We start from the raw sequence: 24,834 nt of genomic DNA on the forward strand, positions 1-24,834 counted from the left end.
AGAATAATCTACCCTACCCTGTACTCAACAGTCAACTGAATAGAACCACCAGTGGCTAGAGGTGACATGCAAAATTTCGCCAAGTGGCAGAAATTAGGAGGATGGATTGTTTAAACTTTAATAAACCATATATATTTTTTCTTTTTAAAAAAGAATGATGTAAAGCTCTTTGCTTTGTTTTTTTCGTATGTAAGATATGAGTACTGCTGTCATCATCAGTCTTAAAGTAACAGAAAGAGCCTGGGACTGGAGCAGTGACAGACCAATGTAATTACCCCTCCCCCTAGGGTAATGCATCAGTATACATCAAGAGATAGATGCTGAATGCATTTAATCAAAAGATGTATCGTCTCTGGTGGGGCTCACTCTAGTGTTGTGTTTAATTTCTCCTGACATTTCACTCATCACAGAGCAGACAGCTTCTTCTGTTAGCTCCTAAGGAAAAGATGGTTTTTGTTTGTTTCTTTTTTTTCTGACCAGGCTCATATAACAAGTAGAGGCTTGCAGAGTCTGAATGAGAGGTGGAAATGAAAGGATATATACCTCTCCAAGGGCGTATACAGCAAGGGCTACATGTCCTTAGCCAGCTCATGGCTATCCTGGGGACCTTTATTCATTTGGCAGAAATCTGAGACCCCAAAACAGAGATGCCCATGGCTTCCCTTGTACAGACACAGTTTCATGGTGTCTTACCTGACAAAATCTTCAAAAGTCCGAAAAGAGACCATTCCGCCCATCCTCTGACATGGTGGCGTGAAGGAGTTGTCCAATAGCACATCGCTGACACTAGCTACATGAGTCATGCCATAGTGGTTGAGGTTGGAGGAGAAGGACATTCTAAACGGTAATTCAATCAAGTGCGTTAGACAAGGAGGGTAGGAGCAAGGATTGGGAGAGTAACAATAGGAAAAAGGAGCTAGGAGAAAACTCTGAGGTAGGGTTAGGTTGAAGAGCAGATTTGGTTTTTTACCCATTGTGGATAAGGCTGTCTTGCTAGATTCACATTAACCTTTTTATTTGAACTGCTGCCAATACAAACCATATTTTTACCACCCCAAAATTTCTCCAAATAAAAATTAAAGACTATCAGGAATTTCACAGCAGTTTTAATACAACATTATGACATGTCTAATGAATGAACAGCACACAGGGTTAAAAACCATCCTGCATCTTCCCCTTCCCTAAAACATTCCCTCTTGTAAAAGGAAGTCAGCATGCCAAGTGAGTTGTAACTAGGCAACACTTAAGACATTTTTCTCTAGGAATTGCAATAGATTAAGTATGCACAGATAGATATATGCACGCACAACAACAACTCTCAGTCACTTGGAATGGTTTAGTAAATCATTATAAAAAACATTGTTTATCATACAGAAACAAGTTACAGTCTATAAAAGGAACTTTACTGAGGTATTTACTTTTTCCTTCAATGTGCTGATAGGGATACCAGTTATAAGCATTACAGCTCCTCCCTTTTTCAAAGAGACATTTTTCAACCCCAAATCGCAAAATTTCCTTTTTACATTTAAACACATCTACACCAAAGTAAACATATCTTTATCGAAGGCCCTTAACAAATCTCAGCAAGATACAAAAGGGCAGAGCATAGGTCTCGAAGCATGTGTAAGCATGACAAACAGGTGCTAAATGGAGATGCTGGAAGAGAACTGAACTGATTTGTTCAATCTAAAAACATAATGATCTGAATATTCTTTGATGCACCTCAGCAGTATGTACTGATAAATAATACTATAAAGTGTTTCTGAAAGCCCAGTCAATCAGGACAGCCTGTTAGGAAGGACCAAGCTAAAGGATGCCTCCAGGACTGGCCTGACATGTTACCAGCATACTGATATGAAGCAAGTTCACAGCAATGCAATGGCACCTGAACCTGGGGGAGCTGCTCAAAAATCTTGAAGTTCACCACCTGCAGAGTTGCAGGGGGAAGAGAGCCAGCAATGCAGACTTAAGATCTGGTATATATTGTACTCTATTGTAAATTTTAATTATAAAAGGTAACGGAATTTTTTATAGAATGGAAGTGCTGCTCACACAGACTATAGAGACTGACACTCCAGGCTTTTATTCCTTTGGCAAATGATGACCATGAAAAAGGTACTTTACCTTTTGACAGTACTAGGGAATAGAAAGGCAGAGGGGGAGAGGAAACCACTGATACCATGAATGAAACAAACAAATGAAACACACATCAAGCAAGACATGCACATGGTGTTCACTAGAAACTGGGATTCAAAGTTGTATGAACTCAGAAATGCTTTCATCCTCTTTTCTAGGATCACCAAATATATTTACTAAAGTAACAAGTTTGTGAGGCAGTATAACTTTTCTACCTGTCTGGCATTAGACAGGAAAGATAAAAGGGTTTCACACAAGAAGTAAACGGAATTCGCTCTGAATAAGCCAACAGGCTGTGTTTGTGGCAAACATGGGGTTAAGTCTCTTTTTACTCAACTGAATCCCATGGGAAATATCCACTATTCAGCTTCCCCCACCACTATACTCATGGGCGATTACAGAAAATGGTAGGCAGGAATGAACCAAGCCCATTCTCCAAGGGCAGACAAGAGGACCAAACAGAAGTACTCCCTTTCCTCTCCTCATCAAAACTGGACTCTAAAGGCTATAATCAGTTCTGATTACTTAATATTTAAAGGGAGTGGGACAAAATAAACATAAGTCTATAAATATTTCCATGTATAATTGATCATCTACAAAGAGCTCGCCACCAACTTATTACTGCTTTAGCATTTTGTGGATTCCATTCCAATCAGAGTTGCTGTCCTCTCAAACTTGCATTGTGTTGCCTTGCTTGGCTCAGGAGCAGGAGGAACTCAAAATACTAAAATATCACTCGTGTTATTTTGGCCCAGAAACCTCTTCAGAGGGCTACACACATCAAAACTTAAATACAGTTTCCCAACGTTAATCTTACTATAGGTCTGAAATAGAACTTGACTTTCATATCATTACAACACTTTAACACTTTAGAAAAATAGCTAACAAACTGATAAAACATGAGATCAGCTATTTCTGCATCTGCATTCCTCTAAAAGGAGAAGCAAATTAGAGAAACTAAAAACTGAAAAACTTATCAACAATTTGCCAGGATACGAGTAACCTTAAAGGTTTCTCCTCTGAAAGCCCCAAATTAAACAGAGAATGTAGCAAAAAAAAAAAAGATGTTTACAGCAAAGCTGAACATCAAGCAGACAACTCCCCTATCACATACAGCTAAATGGGAGCTTTTCCATACTGAGGCTTTCAAGTACTGCTTTTTGAACAGCTAAAGAAAAGCTGAAGACATGTTTTCCAAACAGAAAGAATAATTTAGTATGTCCAAAGGGGAGCTCAGGACTCCCTAGCAGAAGATAACATATTAGCTTGTCAAGCGTAGTGTTATTTTTCCCCTGATTTCACTATTCTAAGTTACAAAAAGCTGCTTTTAATTGGAAAAGAAACTAAACATACGGTACCTGTTTAGCGTGGGGATGTTCCCTCTGTAATTAAACAACCACAGTTAGTTACTGATAGGTTAGTGAAAGCCATAATAAAAGAATTGTCAAAGCAGATACAGACCAGTGGTGAGGAGCTCCAGTTTGGCAGCTCTGGCACTCAGCAGACATAATTAAGTGCTCATTACCCTTCAACCCCCAGGGTGCCTCCTAAGAGGCAAGCCTCCTGACCTACCTCACCACAGCAGCTGTTGATGGAAAAGGGTCAAAATGTATTTACCATGAATTTTATTTTATAGCTCTATTATAAAAAATAACGCAGAGTAGTGATAAAACACAGGCTCATGAAAATTAATTTAAGTTATATGATATAGTATATTATCTTAAGCTTCAACATGAAATATAATTCTTGACAAGATTCTTAGAGAATCTCCTTCCTCGTTCCTGTTTCACTAAAAACACAATAACGAGGTTCAGAGAAGTTGATTCCACAGTCCCCATCACCTTAAATGCTTTCGAAGATACATGATGAACCTACAGACTCTCTTCCAAGGAAAAGAAGCCAGTAATCTGGGTTGCCAGCTACCCTTTCTAAGTCTCTTTAGCTATGCTCTTCCTCCCATAGACTGGGGTGAGGGGGTTGGTGTTAGAAAGGAGGGTCCTCTGTACTGTATGAACTTAAAAGAACTGAAAATCATGCAGGAAATGTAATGATAAATGAATTCTATGACTAGAGTGGTACAATTTGTTAAAATGAATTAATACTTTTTAAACTAAATGAGTTTAGGGTAATAACGACTTCAAAACTGCTGTAGGCTTCAAAACTCAGGGCCTCTCATAAATAAAACTTTATCTAAATTTGACTAGCCCTAGAATTTACTGATAAAGAATGTGACAAAACCATGAAAGAAAGACTAGGATAAGAACGGAAACTGCAAAGCAAACCTCCTGCATTCTCTTTGGTCTTAGCCACCAACTCTTTTTTTACCCCTTAATCTGACATCAGTCATTTCCTCAACTGAAAAAAAAACCCCAAAAAACCCCTATTTTCAATGTTAAAGGACAAAGTTATACTTACCACTCACAATTTAGGAGGACTGTAAGGGGGCTGATTGGTTGATATCTTAACCTTCTAACATTCTTTTATCAGCATTTAATCATTGTTGGGATTTTCTGGCACACAGACGACTTAATGGGCAGAACATAGTGGGTGGTGCTGATGATATGTGGGAAGGAGGAGAGAGGGAGGAAAATGATGCACTTTCCTTAGCAGTGAAAGGAGCAGAACAGACTGAGCTGGCCATATAAATAAAAAGCTGTGACACATCACTGCACACAAACTGTATACCTTGTGTGATTTGTGAGTAGCAATGCTCTCTGCATCAAACCTGTATCACAGAGTGAATTCCTAAGGCAGGGAGAGCAACTGCCAAGTGCAAAAACCTGCACCTTTGCTGTGTGGATTCTTTGAGCCTCTTACTTAGGCAGATGGGTTTCATTTTACAAGAGATCCTTAGTTATAACGCACCTGACCCTCATCAACAAACAAAAAGTACGCACAGCTTCTAGAGCTGAGGGAGGTGGAACTAAGCAGAAAACTAAATGTAGATGCTAGTGAAAATACAGGAAAGTCTCCCTTTTAAGATATAAAGGATTCTAAAGAATTAGGCAACCTGCACAGCCCCTTACCGTGAACCTCAGTTCAGAGAGAAGAACCTTACAACCAAAGCAAAGCAATCTGAGGCTCCATCCATCCAGGTTTCTGGAATTTAGAAACCAGTATAATCTCTCTCACCTGTTAACCAATTTCTTAAACTAATAAAATGGTCTCATTGCTTCTGTAGCTACACTCTAATCCCTTAGGGAGTCTTCACAGGATGAGGGCCAAGTTTTCAGTAGAAAAGGGCCTGAATTGAAAAGAACACCACCAACAAAAAGCCAGCCCCTCTCCATCAGCAATTCTCAAGCTCTCATAGGGAGCCCCCTGCTGCTTTGTTATAGGAATTGTGCACCATCTACACAGTATGGGGTAAGAACAAAAGCTCCCAGCATCTCCAGTTTTTAAAGGAATGGCCCCAAATCAATCATGTAAGAGGTTAAGTTTAGAGACAGCTTATCCTCTTTGGTAGAATAAGAATCTTTAGGGCTCTAGGGGAGATGCACAGGGAAGGAAAGATAAACTCTCTATTACCAGGTAAACACTTAACCATGTCCATAATGATCATTTTTATGTTTTGTTACCCTATAGAGGAACTATTTGATCAATTTAAGACTATGACCAACGTGGTATACTGCACACTATGGTGATACACTAGAAATCTAGATCCATGGTCTATACAAAAACAAAAAACCAAGAAGAGACTGCATGGAGTGAAATATTCCATATACATAGCTAAAAATAAAGTAAAATCTACCACATTCCACTGCATACTCATCATGTGAAAATATCAAATTGCTCAACCTCTGACAGGACGATCAAATGCACTTTCAAATACATAAATGGGATATAAATTCACGTCTCATAAAACATTTGCTGTTTAGACTATGCAAAGCACTTACAATGAATCTTCACTCAATGTTTTGATAAATACTGGAATGATTTTCCTTCTAATAGATTAGCTCCACTTTACAGATGTGATAACTGAGAAACCAAAGGGGATGCTTTCCAAGGACACTGTTCAATATGGTGTCATAATCCAGAATCTAGACCTGGCATTTTCTCATTTCAGTTCCTGTGGCTAGCATTCCACATCAATATAGAATAAATTTAAAGAAGGACAAGAGAAATCCTTTGAATTCTGAGGTTCCTGACATTAAGTCACCTCTGATTTTATTGATCTGCCTGCCTAGAATGGCTGGAGAGCCTGCTTCAATAAGAATGGAAAGTCAGACTTGCTGCCTGCTAGCTGAACCCTCTTTTATTTAAGGAACACTGACTTCTCTGGCAGTTACAACTTCTCTGAGCCTTTTACTATCCCTTCCAGTTCAGTTTCATTTTGCTTGATTCTAGCTGGCCCTACGTAAATCTTTTATCATATAAAAATGCTCCCAATTCTTTTGCCTTCTAACTTGAAGAAAAAAAAAATGACCCTATATGAAAATGATGGGGATGCATGCAAACAAGCAGTGGTTACATCAAGCTGTGACTGAGAGCCAGTATAGGGCAAATCTTTTGAAATCAGGCAACAAAGGAGAACCAGAAGAGGTCGGCTGAATAACCTACTAGCAGTCACTAACAGCAGTACCATAGAAGAAAGAGCAATTTGACTGGCTGTGACCAGTGGTGGTCTCCTTGAGTAACTATATTTCTACAGGAGAATCCAAATCAAGAGCTGTAAAATACATCTGAACCATGTATTTCTACTGGTGTCTCCCCTACCAACTCCTTGCAGTTCCGATGCCCTGATTCCACTGCAGACCTTTAGTTTACAATAAAACGATCACAGCTTCATTCATTTGCAGCCCCTTGAAAGCCCCTTCTTTGCTCTGCTGGAAGATTTCGCTCTTTCTGAAACAAGTACGCCAACAGAGCTACAGCATATTACTGTTGCCTGCTGTATAATTAGCTACAAATCCACAGCACAAAACTACAGGGATTTACAGGTGCCCTGGATTCTGCTTTTCCTTCCCCCTGGAATCAGTTAGTCTTCCTTGACAAGAAGGGACCTTGGGCTACCCTAATGATATATTGAGAGTTTTAAACTCGACTCTCCAATCTTACAAGTCTAGAATGCCAAAATAACACAGCAGAGACTGGAAGCTGAGCCATGGATACAGGAAAGCACTCTGGTAAGCACTTAAACCTGCTGAGAATCTTCTCTTCTGCCAGCTGCTTGCATCTTATCAGCAGACTACCCTGAATGAAGGAAGCAAGCACTGTAGGATTTTATTTATTTATAGCTCATTCTGGCCTGCTAACTACAACCAAGTGCTCCCATTGCTAAAAAATGCTACAAGTTGGATGACTTTTGAGTGTCTCAGTACGAGCCAAAGAAGGGTCTAATCTCTGGGTGTCAAAGATTATCAGAATTCTCAAGAATGACAGCAGGCTGCTGATTAGTCACATGAAAGGCTTCTCATTTCTAAACTTCTTCACAACCTTCCTCATAAAAAAGGAGGTCCAGAGGCCAGCCACCGACAGCTAAACACTGAAGGTGCCAAGCAGCCTAAACTCAGTCGTGACCAAAACATGTGCTATCAGAGGAAAACATAGCCGACCTCTTCTGGATGTAAGACACGAGAAAAGGACAGTGCTTGAATTAAAACAATGTAACACACAAGGCCAAATTTGCAAGGAGTAAATAGCAGAGAAGGTACAATGCAACTTGACTTAACTAAAGCATCGATTTCCATCTAAGAAATAGGTGGAAGTAAACACCAATAGGTCCTCATCCATTATATACGTAGAGAAACATACAATAAAGTATACTTCCATCTCCTGCATCAATTTTGATGCTTCTTGTTTGAATCACAGATTAAAAGTTAAAAACAATGAACTATGTTCACTAATGTGTATTACTCACGAAAATCATCTGGAGTTTTAAATTTCATACTCCTAGACTGTCATAATATGCACAGCCACATGAATTGCCACAGAGTTTATGGGATAATAGCTTTTACACGTTTGTATAAATATAGCTATATTTTAGAAGATCAAATACAGAGGCAGACTAAAGAATTTATTTGTTTTCAGATTATTCTGAGTTACTTAATATGCCCAAAGCAAGCTAAGGGAAATCCTGAATGTAAAATGAATTGGTGAATTGTCAAAAATAAAGACATTCAGGACGATGCTTTAGTGTAACAAGCTTTGCCATCACCAGCACCAGCGAGTGATAAACTAGGGTTTCAGAACGAGAAAAATGTCAAACACACACATACCTCAGGCTCTAAACCCTGAGCCTCACTGGAGGAAGAAAGAGAAAACGGAATGCTAAACCATATAGTCTGAGCTCCAGGATTAATCCGTGTAAAACAGTGGTTGAACTTACTAAAGAGCTGGGTTGATGGAATCTTAGACCAGAGAATTAAGTCCTAAAAGTCTGGATAATAATAAAATATTCTCTTACTGTAGACCAGCTGTCCTGACTATTCCTGAACCAAGAAAACGACTGAAGACACTCAGTAACTTCTCCTTTAAAAACTGCTAACTGGCTACAAGTTACCTTTAAAAAAAGACAGCGACAATCCTCTCCCTTCAAAAAAATTCACATTTAATAGGACAAAGCCTTTAAATGCTAAGAAGATAAAGAAGGAAAAACACACACACACCCCCATGTGTCACATACAGATAGGTTTCCTGCTACGCTAAAGTCAGGAAAATCTCTGTAGCTGCTGTTCCAGTGAAGGGAATGTAAGAAGAAAGGGGTGTATCTAGATTAGGAGCTTCCCTGAGTGAAGCTCTAATAATTGGATCCTCTGGTGACTAAGACCTGCGGATGTCAAAAACTTGCAACTATAGTTCCCATAAAAAAGTTCAGAAGTCTTGGGCAGAAGATCAAGAATATGATAACGTTGCTTGATTGAAGCCCATCTCCTAGCAAGAAGGATGATGCAGAAAGTCACAGAGATTAGAAAATAAACGGTTTACGGGGCTGGCCCCGTAGCTGAGTGGTTGGGTTCGTGCGCTCTGCTTTGGCGACCCAGGGTTTCACCAGTTCGGATCCTGGGCACGGACATGGCACCGTTCATCAACGCCATGCTGGGGCAGTGTCCCACATGCCACAACTAGAAGGACCCACAACTAAAAATATACAACTATGTACCAGGGGGCTATGGGGACAAAAAGGAAAAATAAAATCTTTAAAAAAAAAAATAATAAACTGTTTAGTCAACCGCTACTTTTTAAAAAATATATTGAGAAGAATTAGGAAAAAACACAGTCAAATTATACTGAAACACAGAGTAACTGAATGTCAAGCAAAAGTCTCAGTCAAGCAATGAATAAGTGCTAGAGATCTGTTGTACAACACTGTACCTAAAGACAACAATAATATATTGTACACAAAAATTTAAGAGCAGAGATCTCATGTTAAGTGTTCTTTCCACAAAAAAATAAAACTATTAAAAAGTACTGAAAGAAGTCAAGCCATACAAAGTCCTATGATGAATTTAAACAAAAATAAAAAGGCACCAAACGTGTTGGCCATGTACCTACTGCCTAAATGTGCTAAAAAAAGGGTGTCTTCTCCTTTCTTAGAGGCTGCTCCATGGATTTGCATTGGCAATTGCTTGTGTTTTGCCTACTTCTCTAAAAATCAAAACATGCCCGAATGGGACATGGGTTTTCAATCCAAACAGCATCCAAGGAATTTTCCTGAAAAAATTCTCCACTGTTCTTAGTTTGCAGACAGAGAGGCATTTTTCATCCCAACCCACAGGGGCTAAATTACTAGTCAAAAACAAATGGTAGGAATGGAATTCCACCAGGTGACCCTCCACACAACAAGAGACTGTAGTCTTGCTTTGATAATATAGCTTAGAAAGATACTCATTTCTAAGGACGTGCTGGACAAATTTAGTCTACTTCAAATGAAGGCCTGGCTAGGAATGTGAAGACCAAACGCCTGGGAAAAAATACAAAAAATTGGTTAAAGAATGTATCTGTTTTCTCCCTCAAGAATTTTTGGTTTGCTAATTCCAATTGGGAAAAATATTATAAAATTCTGTTTTGCATTGATAAGTAAAATATGTATATTCATATGCCTGTTCTCTATTATCACAGAATAATTTTTAATGCACATATAAAATACTGTAGCATTTCTATAGTATCAGATGTGGATAAGTCCTGTAACTACTTAAGAACAAGCCACATAAGGATGAAAATTTTTCTTAAATCTCTCCTAGGGGTACCACCATTAACATAAAACAACGAAAACTCAGTATGATTGTCCAAATTAATTTTTGGTCTTGGGTCAAGCTGTTCATGTGGCTACAAAGTGCTTGAAATACAGCTGGTCTGTATTGAGACATGCTGTAAGTGTAAAACACACTCTAAATTTTAAAGACTTAGTATGAAGGATGGAAAAAATCTCAATTTTTATTACATATTGAAATGATATTTTGGATATAATAGGTTAAATAAAATGTTATTAGAAGTAATTTTATCTGTTTCTTATTACCCTTTTAAAATATAGTCAATAGAAAATTTCAAATTATATATGTGGCTTGCATTATATTTCTATTGGACAGTGCTGGTCTAGTAGTAGTGATTCTCAACCATAGGAGTTCAACAGAGTTATCAGAGGAACTTTTTCAAAGAGTGATCCTCTGGTTCAAAATGAATCAGAATATTGGCAGTCAGGATCCCAATGTGTGCATTTTTAAAATACTTCCCAGATAATTCTGAGAATCATTAATCTAGAGGTTAGTGGACATAGTTGTATCCTTGAGCCTTACAGGACTGAGAGTAGAATGGATGCTGGTAGATAGTCTCCTGGAACTTATTTCTGTAGAATAAGAAACAATATGCTTACTGTCTGCTTGTTCAAAACAATAAGAACAGACAAGAATAAAAGTACTGGAGTTAGAAAAAAGTTGCATCTTGCCTCAAAACTAAAACTAAGAGATCTTAGAATTCTTTTGTAAGGTGAGCAGGCCTCCCATGTAATAAAGAATTTGACTGGCCTTTCTCCCTGGTTCCTGAGAGAGACTCTAAACCCTTAGAATTTCTCAAGTAATAGAAGTGTCTTCATTATTCATGAGCCCCTTGGATCACACTTGGGTTTATGCTAAGAGATGATATAACTCAGGACATGGGCTGCTCACTAGAAAGATCAACCATGTGACTAGAGGGTTGGGGGCTTTGAGCCAGCTGGACCTCTGAGGAGGGGAGAGGGGCTGTAGACTGAGTTTAATCATGCGGCCTACCATTTAATCAATTATGCCATGGTAATGAAGCCCTTATAAAACCTCTGGACAGTAAAGCTCAATGGAACTTCTTGGTTGGTGAACACAATGATATGCTAGGAGGAAAATATATCCTGATTCCACAGGGAAAGAACAAGGGAAATTCCGTGTTTAGGTCCCACACTCAGACATTCCTCTACATGTCTCTTCATTTGGCTGGTCCTGGTCTATATCCTTTATAATAAAACTGTGATTGTAAGTACAGTGCTTTCCTAAGTTCCATAAGCTGTTCTAGTGAATTATTGAACCTGAGGGGGTCATGGGAACCCCCAAATTTGTAGCCAGTTGATCAGAAGTATGGGTGGCCTGGGAACCCCACTTGTGGCCCTATCTGAATAGGGGCAGTTTTTGGAGAACTGAGCCCATAACTTGTGGCATCTAATGCCAGGTGGTTAGTGTCAGAATTGAATTGCAGTTGGTGTCAGAATAAGGTAATAACTCCAAATTGTAACAAAAATATTTTTTTAAAAATATATATAAAATCTTATAAAATGAAATTCAAGTAGCAAATCAGTAATAAGTGAATAAGCTCTACTCTAACACTGAATATCACTCTGTGATTAAATCTAATAATACATTTTACATTCTTAAACTAACAAAAGGACTTTAGATCTAAAAAAGCCTTAAAGCAATTTTAATATTTTTCTGATTTTCACAAAGATTATCTTATCTTTCCTTCTTTATTTGCCCTAATCTTCACTTTTACATCTATGCAAATAATGACAATGATAATAATAATCCAGCAGTTTATAATTTTATATCCACACAACCAAGGAAGACTTTAGATCAGAACTACAGTTCTGTTCTTGTCTAGTTTTTATCCATACATACATAGAGGTGTGTATACCTCAGATGTTGGGAGGGACAAGTACACAAGTTTTAAAACCATATCAGGAATAACCAAGCTTCACATGCTAGAGATGGAAAGGTAAATAAGATTCCTTAACAAACAGTTAAGAAGCATTTCTCTCATTTTCCAGTTGACTTTCCCTCAACAAACTGGACACATATCCTCAAATAAAAAAATAGGACAGGGAGAGCAATTCAGAAAGACAAGGGGAGCAATGAGGAGGGAGGGAAATCAGAAGCAGCTCTGCAGTCTGATTACAAATCACTGCCAAAAGGGAAGAGGTAGTAGAAAGCAGGGAGAAAGGAGAATGTCCTGAGAATTACAAAGAGCACCAGTATAGCATGTAGTTCTCTACAATTATTCAGGGAATGCAGGAAAAGAAAGAAGACGGAGTGCTGAGCCCATGTGTGCCATGAGTACTTCGCCGCTCGCTGAAGGACAACCATTCGTTTCTAGAAAATGAGATTCTGAAATCCATGGAGGCAAAAATGTACTGAGAGATGCTTGCTAAATCAAGGATATATGCTTCTCTGCCAGCCATAAGGTATTTTTGAGGTAGAGAAGTGAAAGGATTTTCTGAGACAAAGAAGAGAAGTACTTTTTCTGAAGATGTCTCTGCTCATCTGCTGACCTCTGCTGGATCAACAGTGGCATCCAGTGGCCAAAAGTCTCAGCACAGACTTCTTTGTCTCTAGGAAGGGTTTCTATTGCTTTGGGTGAAGTGGCAATTCAGAACAAAACCATTTCTGGTGTCTATAACTAAGGATCCCCAAAGACACAGTACTTGTAATACAAAGTGAAGAACCAAAGGCCATAAAGAAGAAATGGAGGGGGGCAGCTTAAGATTGGCTGTGGTATTTATATTTCCTGTGGTATTACTAAAAAGAATGAAAATACAGCAGGGGATGAACATATTGCGTAGGTGGAATTCCTAGGTTTTCACTGCCTCAGAATACTTTTTTAAAAATGAGTATACAAGATAAAGTATTTTCATTTTAAAACCAAAGCAATACTGGAACAAATTTCCATATGTATATTTTATTTTTTAAAGGGCTTAGGAAGGGAAGAATAATGGAATCAGCAGGGCTTAATTAAGTAATTTACTTGGATTTACGTTTGCTTCTGAAGTGTGATTTTTAAAAACTGATTGAGTTTCAACGGCTAAATTCAGGTGTCTGTTTTTAGGGAGATAATGAAATTGGCTCAGGTATAACCTTAACCCATAGCAAACATACAGAAAAGAAAAGCATCCCACCCAAGCTATTTTTATATTCTAACTGTTAACTTAAACTGCTAACAAAGTGATTTTCTGGCAAAGTTCCCAGCATGTAAAATGCTAATAAATTCTTTCTAACTTAAAAGAAAGAAAAGAACTATGTTTCCTCAGTGACATAATACAAGCAAAAAATGAATGGATTAATCCTAAACTTTTATCTTAGTCCATACTTTCTCTCTCCAGGTCAAAGATCAAAAAAAAGAAGTGGGCACCAAGAGGCTCTTCTCTAATGGTTTAAATTTGTTCATTTTCTGCTCTACATTTCTAGCTAAAAAAAAAACAAGGAACTGTCATACACATTACTCCCCTCAACTCTCCTGATAGAGTTCTGGCTGGCTCAGGTGCACAGACCAGCTCAAACTCACCTGTTTGGATGAGATGTGGGCAGCATGAACTGGAATTCCACCACGCAGGTGTTGTCCTTAAGCTGGCGGTGTTGTACACTGTTAAGTTCATAGGCAATATAAGCCCTTCGAACATACACCTGGTTAAAAAGTAATCCTCAGTAAATATACTTCAAAAGCAGAAACTAAGAGATGGCTAGCCCAGGAAAAAGACAGTCTTAAAAAGAGGTATCTGATGCAGAAGAAGGTGGTTTGCAGTGACAGAAGTCCCAAGGCTCTGTGCATACACACCTTGCTTTAATTAATAAAACTGGAGTCTAAAACTATACCCATGACTATAAAAGGAAACAAAACTAGCCTCTCTCTGCTGGACACATCTAGGTGTGTGGTAAACTTTTCACGCTAACCTAAACTCTGGAGAACGTTTGATCTTTAGCGAAAGAGAGAATACAGAACCACGACCATTAGCTCATTAAGCACGATCATTTCAACAGAAGATAAAAGCAAACAGTGAGAAAACGGGAGGTGCTGATTCTGGGCCACTTAAGGAGTGAAAAGAGAAGACAGAAGCAATCGTAGTACAGTTCAACTCTTTTACCATCTTGTATCTTTGTTTTGTTCTGTTTTCTAACTGGCCAAAATCAATTTTAGGTTATTTTATCCCCTTAAACCCTAGGCAAAAGCAGTAAGGCATAATTTGACATATAATATCTCAAAAACATTAACTTGACCCAAGAGTTAAAGAAACAGCAACAGGCTGTATCTCAGCAAAAACCATCAGTCCAACCTCTTGCACTTCACAGCCAACTTGCCATGCACATAAAATGCTATGTGGGATTCTACCAGCATGTGAGGTATATAAAGAGAGGTCTCATTAAATGACATGAAAGCATTGTAAGACACAGATACTTTAAAAATTTGGTATTTACTGAGTAGGATACATTACCCTCTACCCATAGAATACAAATAAAAAGTAACCCAAAAGAGCTGGCAACAGATTATAGTGATGTCATATTACATAAAATAATCTAAAAACATTTAGATTCTTTTCCTCATTTCAAAAAAACATCACTTGGTAATTTTACAGTAGTATTCGGAGCCTGCAATTTTTGTGCTTAATGAGGTAATGTGCTGTAGTGGAAACATAAAATCTTTGCGTCAGATTGACCTAGCTTCAAATGCAAACTCTTCTATTTATTATCTATGAGATTTTGGACAAGTCACAACCTCTCAGAGTCTCACTCTCTTCTTACTTCATAAAGTAAGTGTAGGATTAAATGAGGAAAATAAAGCACCTAAAACACAGTTCATTAAACATTATTACCTTCTTTCCCATGACGACATAGTTCATAAGAGCTGCTTGACAATTTCAAATATAACTAAAATCCATTTTATTTGGCCCAAACCACAAAACAGTACATGTTTTGATCAGCCATGTATTTTTTCATTTGTTATGTTACAGGGAATCCTAATTCATTATGAAATAGGAGAATTCAAATACCTGGAAAGTAGACTATTGAAAAAATCTGGCAGCTATTTTCCTGTGACTGGAGCCCAGAAGCTGGTGATGAGTTCAAATGAAACACTTGAGTAAAGTAAGATCATGGTTTAGTCTTTATCATTTCAGAAGAAAAGAAGATTCCACTCTTAAGAACCAACATTAAGGCCAAAGAAAAAGGACTCACATCATAGGCAAACAGAGAAAATCAGCTAAAAACCAAGAAGCAGGTCATGTCACATTACTATGAAAGCTTACCTCTAGAGCTGCCATCCTTACTACCTGGTTGCTGTGATAGAAGAAGTTTGGAAGGACATCAAAAATAGATGTTTCAGACAAGATGAGTTTCTGGAAGGTACAAAGGCAGGCTTAAACCATTACATCCAAAAGAGAACAATTTCAATGGACAATATTTGGTATTTGAAGCATTTAGTGAAACAAGAATTTTGTCCTTGAATGTCATGTATGAATACCTTTTCTGTGCCTCAGCTACAAAATGGGAAAAATGATAATACCTCTTCTCATAGGACTGGTTGTGAGGATTAAAAGAGCTAATATATGTAAAATTCTTAGAACAGTGCATTAACAATACATTAATGATATACTAATATAGGTGCTTATGACTATTATTATCCTTTCTGACATATATCTGTACTCTACTTCTTAAATATTTTCTCAATATTCCACCATGCTAAACCAGAGATTTGAATCCCAGTCGAAACCCTATATTTCAACAATGAATCAAATAAACAAAAACATCCTTCTTCCCTCTCTAGGTTCCCCAGAAGTAAATCTGACAGAAAGCCTGAAGATTCTCTTGGCTAGATATAACAATATTATCCTTATTTCCAGGTAGGAAAATAGAAAGTCATTCCTGAGAACATGATGTTGTTTAAAAAATAATAGTCAAAGCCCTTCCAATTAGTAGTAAAATTAGTCAATATTCTTTTACAAAATTGGCTCTATATAAAGATTAATAATAAACATTAAAATAAAATTAAATGATATTTAAGTAGCTTTGTCTTTAGAAGACCAACAACTACCTATTTATACTTCTGATTCAAATATCAGAAATCAACCAGTGCTACCACTTAATTCTGGCCTAGTATACTTCCTTAATAAAAGCACAAGAGGTAAAGACTTCAATAGAACACTTTCTATCAAGGCAGGCCTATTTTACTTTTAAGCTAAACCATAATTCTAACAGCAATTTTTATGAAAAAATATGCATAAGTATAAATTATTTTAGAAAGTTAAGGTATGAAACTTCATTACACAGAAAGTAAAAATTGACTGATTGATTACTTAATTAAACTTGCTTGAGAATAAACAGGACAAGAGTGCAGAGTGGGAGAAAAGGATTGTATGTATACCTGCAAGTTCTCAATGCAAAACTGATGTCCATACATGTCAATAGCTGATAGGAAGATAGACTCTACTTGGTTATGGCGAAGCTCATATGATGGCAAATGGGAGGCAATAAGAACCTAGAGTGAAAGCAAAATAAGAGGCATAAGTTCCCGAGGGAGTGATTATTCTAGGCTCCTATTAGGCAGCTCTGATACAAAAGCAATAAATATAAATCTGTAAGTGCAGGCATCAAAGATAAAACAGACACCAAGTAAAAGAACTTCTAGGTCCTGTAACATAAAGCCAATGCCACCAAATACAGCATCTCAGTTGACTCACCATGATTTGTGTTGTGGGCAATTTCCCACGGGGGTCAGGGGGAGGGGAGAGAAAACAGCTTCAATCAAGTTCCATCAGTGCATGTGATTTACCATTGCAAAGCTGCTAGTCCTGGGGACTGCATGACTAGCTGTTAATTGGGAATCGGGTCTGGCAGGGAGCAGCTGTGGGGAAGGTGGATGCAGCAGAGCTAACCTTTTGCAACTCTGAAGTGGAAAAAAAGACTAGGAAAAGCTGCTCTGACAGCCCCAGGTACTCAGTACCAAGGAGAAGGCGTCAGGATGTAACACCAATGCATGTGATGGGCAAGAGAGTGAAAGCAGTGTCACAAACAAACAGACACACGGTAGGACCTGAACACTCTCAGTAGGTCTCTGAGAGGTTCAATAACTTGTAGTAGTTCAGTGACATGGATACAATTGTAGAGAAAGCAGAAGGTCACTGAACAGCTTCAAATGCTGCTTCCTTGTCAATGCCCATGCACAGAAACACAAAGGGAGCACCAACTCAGCTTCCCTGCTGAAACCTTTTGGAATGGATATGAAGACTACAGGGTGAAACTAACTGGACTTCTCTGGGGTTGTTCTGATTGCTATCACCTAAGATTGATTTCATCATCTTTCTGCTTTCCACACTTGATTTTTTCCTATACAATTAAAAGTTTTCAGCACTTCTAAACTCCCTTTGGGAAGTAAGAAATATTGAGTCTATTGCCTTCCCTCAGTTTCCTTTCCTCCACATGGCTCTGGTTTATTATCACAGAGCTACTAGGAAGGGTAGGAAACAAAAACAGGATTTTATAATGGGGAAAGGGCTGCTATTTTAAAAAACTCAATGTTAATCTTTTCCTTTTTCTTTAAAAAACATATACCAAATGAAAACATTTGTTCTGAGGTCAATGAGACATAGACAAAAAACTGCATGATCTTTGTAAGATGATTGAGTAAAAGTTAATTGTTTCTAGGACTGCCCAATCTATGAAAATCATTCCTCTCCCAAGATAACCAATACATGCCCTTACCTGGCGTGCTCGAAGTGCCACTTTGGCATTGGTGGTCTTACTGAGTTGAGTTAGCTCTGTGAGGATATTCAGCAGCTCATCAGTGAGAGTAGGGTCTCGGCCACACAGTTGATCCTAATTATTAACGTGGAACAAGAACATACACATCCACATTAAAAAGAACTGAGGTGGACAGGACTTTGAAATGGGAAAAGCGAATAAAAACAAAGTTGAACATAGCTGGATTAATAAGAAAATGCAAACGTTCTGCTATTTTTATCCCAAATAATGTGGTAAAGAAGATCCCAGAGGAAGCTGCTGCTAAAGAGAAGCAGCCCAAATCCCTCAGTCACTCAGATTCAAAATTCCTAATGTATTTCTTTATAAATCAACATTATACTTTTAACATGCAGAAGAAACCATCAGAGACCATTAAAAGGGGTCAGGGGATTCTGAGTAAGAAATAACAGACGATCAAAGTTTTAAGAGGTTTTAAATAATCTAGGGACTAAAGGCTTTTCTGTTCCCTCCCCCACTTTTGGAAAGAAGGCAGAATAAGGCAAAAGGAACCACTTCTGGTGGTTTTCATTCCACAAACCAAATATTCAGCACCTCAGAAGGTTGCAAAGCAGAAACAAAAGAACAAGTTATTCATTTATAAACACACACTAAATAAAAACACCATCTTATTTTCTGACAATTCTGAACTCAAAATCATTTATCCTCTTGCTGTACCAAGAGTCATTCCATGATATCTAAACATGGTGAATCCTTAGAGGAATTAGAAGGAAAAAACCAAGCTCTTACTTATCCATAGTGTATTCGGTATTGGGTCCTTACCCTCCTAAAAATTAAAAATTAAGAAAAAAATCTGTATCTTATTTTGAGAAAAATACTTCTTCTCCAGTGGAATATCAGTTTATTCCCTAAATTCATCCATTATCCATGTAATTTTCATCTAAGCTGAAAAAGCAGACAGTCTTCACAAACTTCTGTCCTTTTCGAAATTTACAGAGCTATTTGTAGTAGTAGTTCTTAACACCACACCATATAAAATACACACGTTTAGGTATAGTTCCTTCTACTCAGTTTGAAATAACTGCCTTTACATTTTAGTGAATTTTCATTCTCCTTCTACTATCAACAGGACATGAAAGATGATCAGACCTCAAAAGGCTTCCTGTTGTTGCTTTTTAATCTTCCCTATACCTCGATTATCAGCCTTTTTCTTGAAGAACCTCCATTTCATACTTAACCTTCCCCATGTCAGCGAGACTCTTTATAGTCCTCTACCACAGTAGTATAAATAAAATCTTGGGACTTTGGGGGAAGATATGCATTTCCCAAAACACTTTTTCCACAACCCCTACTACCGTCCACACCACAGGGTAAAGAGTTTTGGAGTACTCAACACTGTTATGCTGGAAAGAAGGCTTCTCAAACATTTTAAAGCAGGAAATACTTTCTGGTTCGCCAATCCACCAACCAGTGGTCTGCTCCAACTGTCCAGAGTTGTAAAACACATGATGGGATTTATACTTAAGAAAGTTCAAGTATTGTTTTCACCTATTTAATGCAGGGAATTCACTCATCTGAGTGGGAAGAAGATAAGCTCCTATTAAAATGAGTATGAATCCAGGGTTTGGTTGAGCAGGTAGTCACAGACTTGAGGACCTTTCCACCTATCCTAGGGCATAAAAGCAAAGAGGAGGGAGAAAAGGCAATTCAGTCTCACCTTTGTTGAGATCTAATGAGCAAAACAGAATTTCAAGGGAATATATAAAATCACCAGAAACAAGACCACAAAAACACAAAAGGAAAGAAGAGACAACAGCAGGTAGGGAAACCAAGATAAGTTCTTTCTTCCGAAATCCCTCTTTACCTAATGTTCCTAATAGAGAACAAACATTCATTTCTGAGGACTTACTTCAATCATCAGATCCACTGAAAGATCTAAAAACCTAAAAAGGGTCTTGGATAATACAACTCAGCTACTTGGCAAATAACCAGATTAAAGTCTCAACATTAACAACAAAATCCAACATGACAGTATAGGAACACTCGCCACTTACCCAACCTATATCAGATTTGGTATAGAATGTTTTCCCTTGAAAGGAAATTCAGGTTTACCTTTTGAGATTAAACTAAAACAAACAAATAAAAGTGGCATTATCCTCTTACCTAACTACAGATCATGTTCTAACTTAACAAAACACACAAAACTACTTTTTCTAAAAACCATTTTTCCGTTTCATCTTTCTACTATGTGAAAAAAGGACTGAGAAACAGGGTAGGGAAAAATAAACAGTGTCTGTAAGAAAAGTGAACCATGGACTTTAGAAAAAATAATATAGAAGTAATTTTTCATTCACAATCACCAACTGACAATCTTTGTGGGCTCCTTTTGATAAAGTTCAAAAAACAGATCCTTCTGGGATACGAAATATCAAACAGAGTATGAATAAACCACTAATTTCATTAGTTTATCTTGACTTGGAAATTTTCTTTTCAAATATTATTTTCTCCATTGTTGTCATTAATACTTAGAAAAAGATTGGCAATAGAAAACTATGTGTACAGTAATCTTCGCAATCCTCTCTTGTCCTTGACCTAGACAGAGTGTTTACGTGCTGAAAGAAACCACCAGGGGATGGCAGACCATTCTGTTCATCAGAACCACCCATCCTAAGATGCAAACATCCAAAAAGGAAGCTTACAGCCCTCTATCCTAGTGACAGGCTTCCTTTGGGGAACTGGACAGCCCAACGTCACCATCCAATCCTGGTGGACATTTTGTAACAATGACATTAAACGGCGACTATGTCAGCAGATGTGTTTCCTCAACATAAGGAGGTTCGTTTAATGAGCCTACCTGCTGATTTTGGGATTACAGGGCACTTGCATAAATCTGAAGGCTGAAGTAAAAATTATTATTCAGTAACAGTTAAGATTAGTACCACAAAGTTATTTGTTTTTATTCTTAACCTGGATGGTGCCTAACCACAGGGAATAGTTCAGATTTGCAGAATTATAACAAACATGCTTAAGTGTCAAATCCATAGCCAAAGTTATACAGTTGACTGCAAGAAGAGCCCAATATAGTCCAATTTCATCTTAGCATACTAAGATTTGAAGGCAATTCAAAATGTAGAGAATGTGACCTAATGTATAATGTTCTCAAGACAGTAACTATTATTCAGCTGGGTGAGGCACTAATCCCAGTGTCAGCAATGAACTGGCAGCTTCTTCCAGTCACAGCTGGATGTTCTGACATTCTAAGGATGTCATGGGACAGATTTAACAAGAAATTGTTATAATCACACTTATTCAGTAAACTTGGGTTCACTGAGAAAGACTTTTCTTTACTTACACACTGGACAAAATTATTTGCAGTCATGTTAAGGGGAGGAAGCAAAGGCGCTGATCAGCATTTTAAATGCTCCCTGTCTAAATCAAATCAGAGGCTCCTAGGCATGTCACTACTCATAAGGAAGCACAGTTAATATCATGTGGACCATACCAGAAATAAGATATAAGTAGTGAGGGGAAGACTTCTCAGCATCAAAGTGGCTATCGGCTATGTACTTTGCTATCTAGACAGCTATGAGGATGTTGATGCTTTTTATTGGTACAAAATTGCTGGGGGCTGGCCCTGTGGCCGAGTGGTTAAGTTCACGCACTCTGCTTTGGCGGCCCAGGGTTTCATCGGTTCGGATCCTGGGTGCAGACATGGCACCACTCATCAAGCCATGCTGAGGTGGCATCCCACATGCCACAACCAGAAGGACCCACAACTAGAAATACACAGCTATGTACTGGGGGGCTTCAGGGAGAAAAAGGACAACTAAAATTTTTTAAAAAAAGAAAAAGAAATTGCTTAATTTGGCTAAACAGTCCCTTAAATATCTCTAAATAAACAAAAACAATGTTCTCAGCTCTAACTTTTTCCTATAAAACTAAACTTAAGATATAAGAGCTTTCAAAAAATAAACTTGGGCCAGCCCCAGTGGCCTAGTGGTTAAGTTCGGCACATTCCACTTCAGTGGCCTGGGTTCGGTTTCTGGGCACAGACCTACACCACTCATCTGTCAGTGGCCATGCTGTGGTGACAGCTCACATACAAAAAGAGGAAGACTGGCAGAGGGTATTAGCTCATGGTGAATCTTCCTCAGCAAAAAAATAAAAACAAACCAAAAAAACACCCAAATCACTTACCATTAGTCTTTCAGACTTTGTTTTTCATTGTGGCACGATGTTCCTCCAAATGGAGGAAACTGGACAGGATTTATGCATTTTACTTTATCTCTTGCATTCCACATAGGGTGAAAGATTAGAAGAAATATGTTTGAGAGTCCTTGAGGCAAGTTACCACCAGGCAAGTTATGCTAGTACCTAGAAGTGACGAAGGCTTCTTTGGAGCAACCCATCTTCTATAACATTGATTCACGGAAGCCAGATATTCTTGATCCCTCTCCTCTAGGTTCAAAAGCCCCAGAAAAAATCATCTAGCTCAGCAAAGCACACCATCAACATTCCTACTTACTAGAAAGCAGAGAGTGAAATGCCAGGCACATAATCATCAATTAGGAAAGCAAGGTAAGCAAAGAAAAGGGAACCAACAGAGAGCCCAAGCTGGGGGAAACAAATGCTACCATGTCCAGGTGATACGTGTGAAAGACAGTAACACCTACAGAAACTGAATAATCCAAACAACTAAAATGGCTCTGACTAGTACCACCATTAACGCAGACGCGAGGTGGGGATGGGGGACCTGACCATTGCCAAAGAAGAAAAGAGGAGGCCCATGTCTGGTATTCAGTAATATCAGATCAGAAAGGAGCACCTTTTGAGCTTTCATCCCTGCTCCGTAAATCACTGTTAGCTGTCCCTCAATCATATCAATTAACTTCTTGATTTCCAATCCTCTAAGATGAGGTGAAAATAACTGATATTTCAAAAGAAATTTAATTATATGAAAACCTACAGAGCCTATTATGTTTACTGTTTTGTTGTGTTTCTTTAAAGAAAAATGTGAAATGCCAGAAAAAAGAAAAGGACAAATCCATCTTTCTGGTTCACATCTTCAACCTTCTTCCTCCTCTCCCTCCCCCTCTCTTCCTCATCCTATTCATCCAAACCCAAACACTAACAAACAGCTCTTTTCTCCAAAGAGTTCAGCCTGCTGGAAAGAAAGTTTGGGTACTATCCATGCAGGTAAGAAGTAATCAGTATGACAGGGTGGGGGAAAAAAGAACAGCAGCAAGTCAGAGTCCCATTGGCTTCTGCCTGTCCTGACTGGCAAAAGCAGAAAGCAAAGCCTCAAACCAGTTCTCTGACAGGGCCCAACGCCTCTGCAGCACCCCCCGTGTAATTACACACTTGAGTGACTGGACTCTGAAGAAAATTGAAGGCCTGAGCTCCGAACAGCTGCCATTTTCTCTCTCCATCACACCAACGTGATTACTTGAGAAATGAACAGCCCCGGCTCAAAGCTACTCCAGAATTCTCAGAGGAAATATGGCTCCGTGTTCCAATAATGAGATTCTTAAGGCAAGCGTTACTTACAATCACTCCGCAAAAGGAGCGAGCCGAGCCCCTATATCTTACAAATTAGAATTTAAGAAACCCAGCGACAGTCTTGGACGATCATTACTCTTCTGCTGCTCCAAGGATTCTGGGCTTTGGTCTATTTTTAGTGCAGAAAACTGTTAAGTCCTTAAAAAGGTAATCATAATAAAACGAAAACTCACCATAATTAACTTCCTAAAAAGGCAAATTCCACCCCATTTTAGGTCCAAACTGACAGATTCTTCCATTTCCTCATCATTTCCCTTTTCTGCGAGAAAGTCTTGGCTTTATCCAAATGAGAATTAGCAATCCTTGTATTAAAATTAAAAAAAAAAAATCTAACTAGTCAGAAATTTCTTCCCTCTTTTGACTGAGGAAAAAAAATAGCAAGTTGTCATAGATTGTATCACTTCTTTGCTGAACTCTGTCACTTGGGGAAGTTGAAATATTACATAGTGCTGATATTTTTTTTTCCTTTCAGATGCATCTTCTGTTTTCCCCACCATCTAGCCCTTCTACAGTAGCAAAGGTAATGAACTTTCCCTGTAATTACATATTTTTAAAAGTGGCTATTCTAAAAAATGTTATATCCTTGAGAGTTAACCAGCTAGGCAGATAACTCAGTGAGTGGCACTGTCGCTAACCAGAGATGTGAGGTAGATAGTTTCCCTTCATTCTGAACTATGAAATAAAAAAAAAGCAGTGAAGATTTAGTTTTCTTCCTCCAAAAAGAAATGATGCAATTAAAGTACCAAACATGCCAATTCCACAAAGGGACAAGAAAGGAAACTCTAGGAGCAAAAAGGTACCATACGCCCCTCAAAAATACAAACACGCAGCAGCATGCAATTGTTCATGGGGTGGGGGACTCTAAGAATAGTCAGTCCTATTGTTCTCTGATTCCTAGAATTAACTGAACCAGAAAAATCTAGCGGTGAAGGACTTACAAATCATCTTTAAAAATCCTCAAGCCCACAAAAATTCTACCCACTGGTCAAATGTACATTAGTCCTATTCACATTTACTAGTCTCACCTCTCTTTCCTACTTTCTACTAATTCTCATAGTACTAGGTTATGGAGATAAAAGCATGTATCTACTACCAATACAATAATTGAAGCTCAGATTTCCATGTAAATAAAACAGAAAGGGAACAAAAAAAGCCCATAATAAATTTAAATTTCTTTGGTAGAGGAGGGACAGTACTGGATTTCTAACAGTTGTTTTTG

The 24,834-nt window shown here is 38.2% G+C and overlaps 1 protein-coding gene across 18 annotated transcripts in view; it reads right to left on the minus strand.

Annotated features, from left to right (window-relative positions):
* Window positions 1-24,834, minus strand: part of ACACA (acetyl-CoA carboxylase alpha) — a 280,736-nt gene that overhangs the window by 109,392 nt on the left and 146,510 nt on the right. For 15 of the 18 annotated variants that reach the window (XM_070562410.1, XM_070562414.1, XM_070562411.1 and 12 more), the window contains 6 exons: window positions 18,060-18,173; window positions 16,723-16,836; window positions 15,608-15,697; window positions 13,873-13,991; window positions 3,495-3,518; window positions 694-837 (listed from right to left, as the gene is read on the minus strand). In XM_070562410.1, coding sequence (XP_070418511.1) covers window positions 694-837; window positions 3,495-3,518; window positions 13,873-13,991; window positions 15,608-15,697; window positions 16,723-16,836; window positions 18,060-18,173 — 605 coding nt within the window. The remainder of the gene's footprint in view (window positions 1-693; window positions 838-3,494; window positions 3,519-13,872; window positions 13,992-15,607; window positions 15,698-16,722; window positions 16,837-18,059; window positions 18,174-24,834) is intronic. The other 3 variants (XM_070562412.1, XM_070562418.1, XM_070562419.1) reach the window with 1 other exon arrangement.

The sequence above is a fragment of the Equus przewalskii genome, chromosome 10 (assembly GCF_037783145.1).
Source record: "Equus przewalskii isolate Varuska chromosome 10, EquPr2, whole genome shotgun sequence".
NCBI classification, from domain to species: domain Eukaryota; kingdom Metazoa; phylum Chordata; class Mammalia; order Perissodactyla; family Equidae; genus Equus; species Equus przewalskii.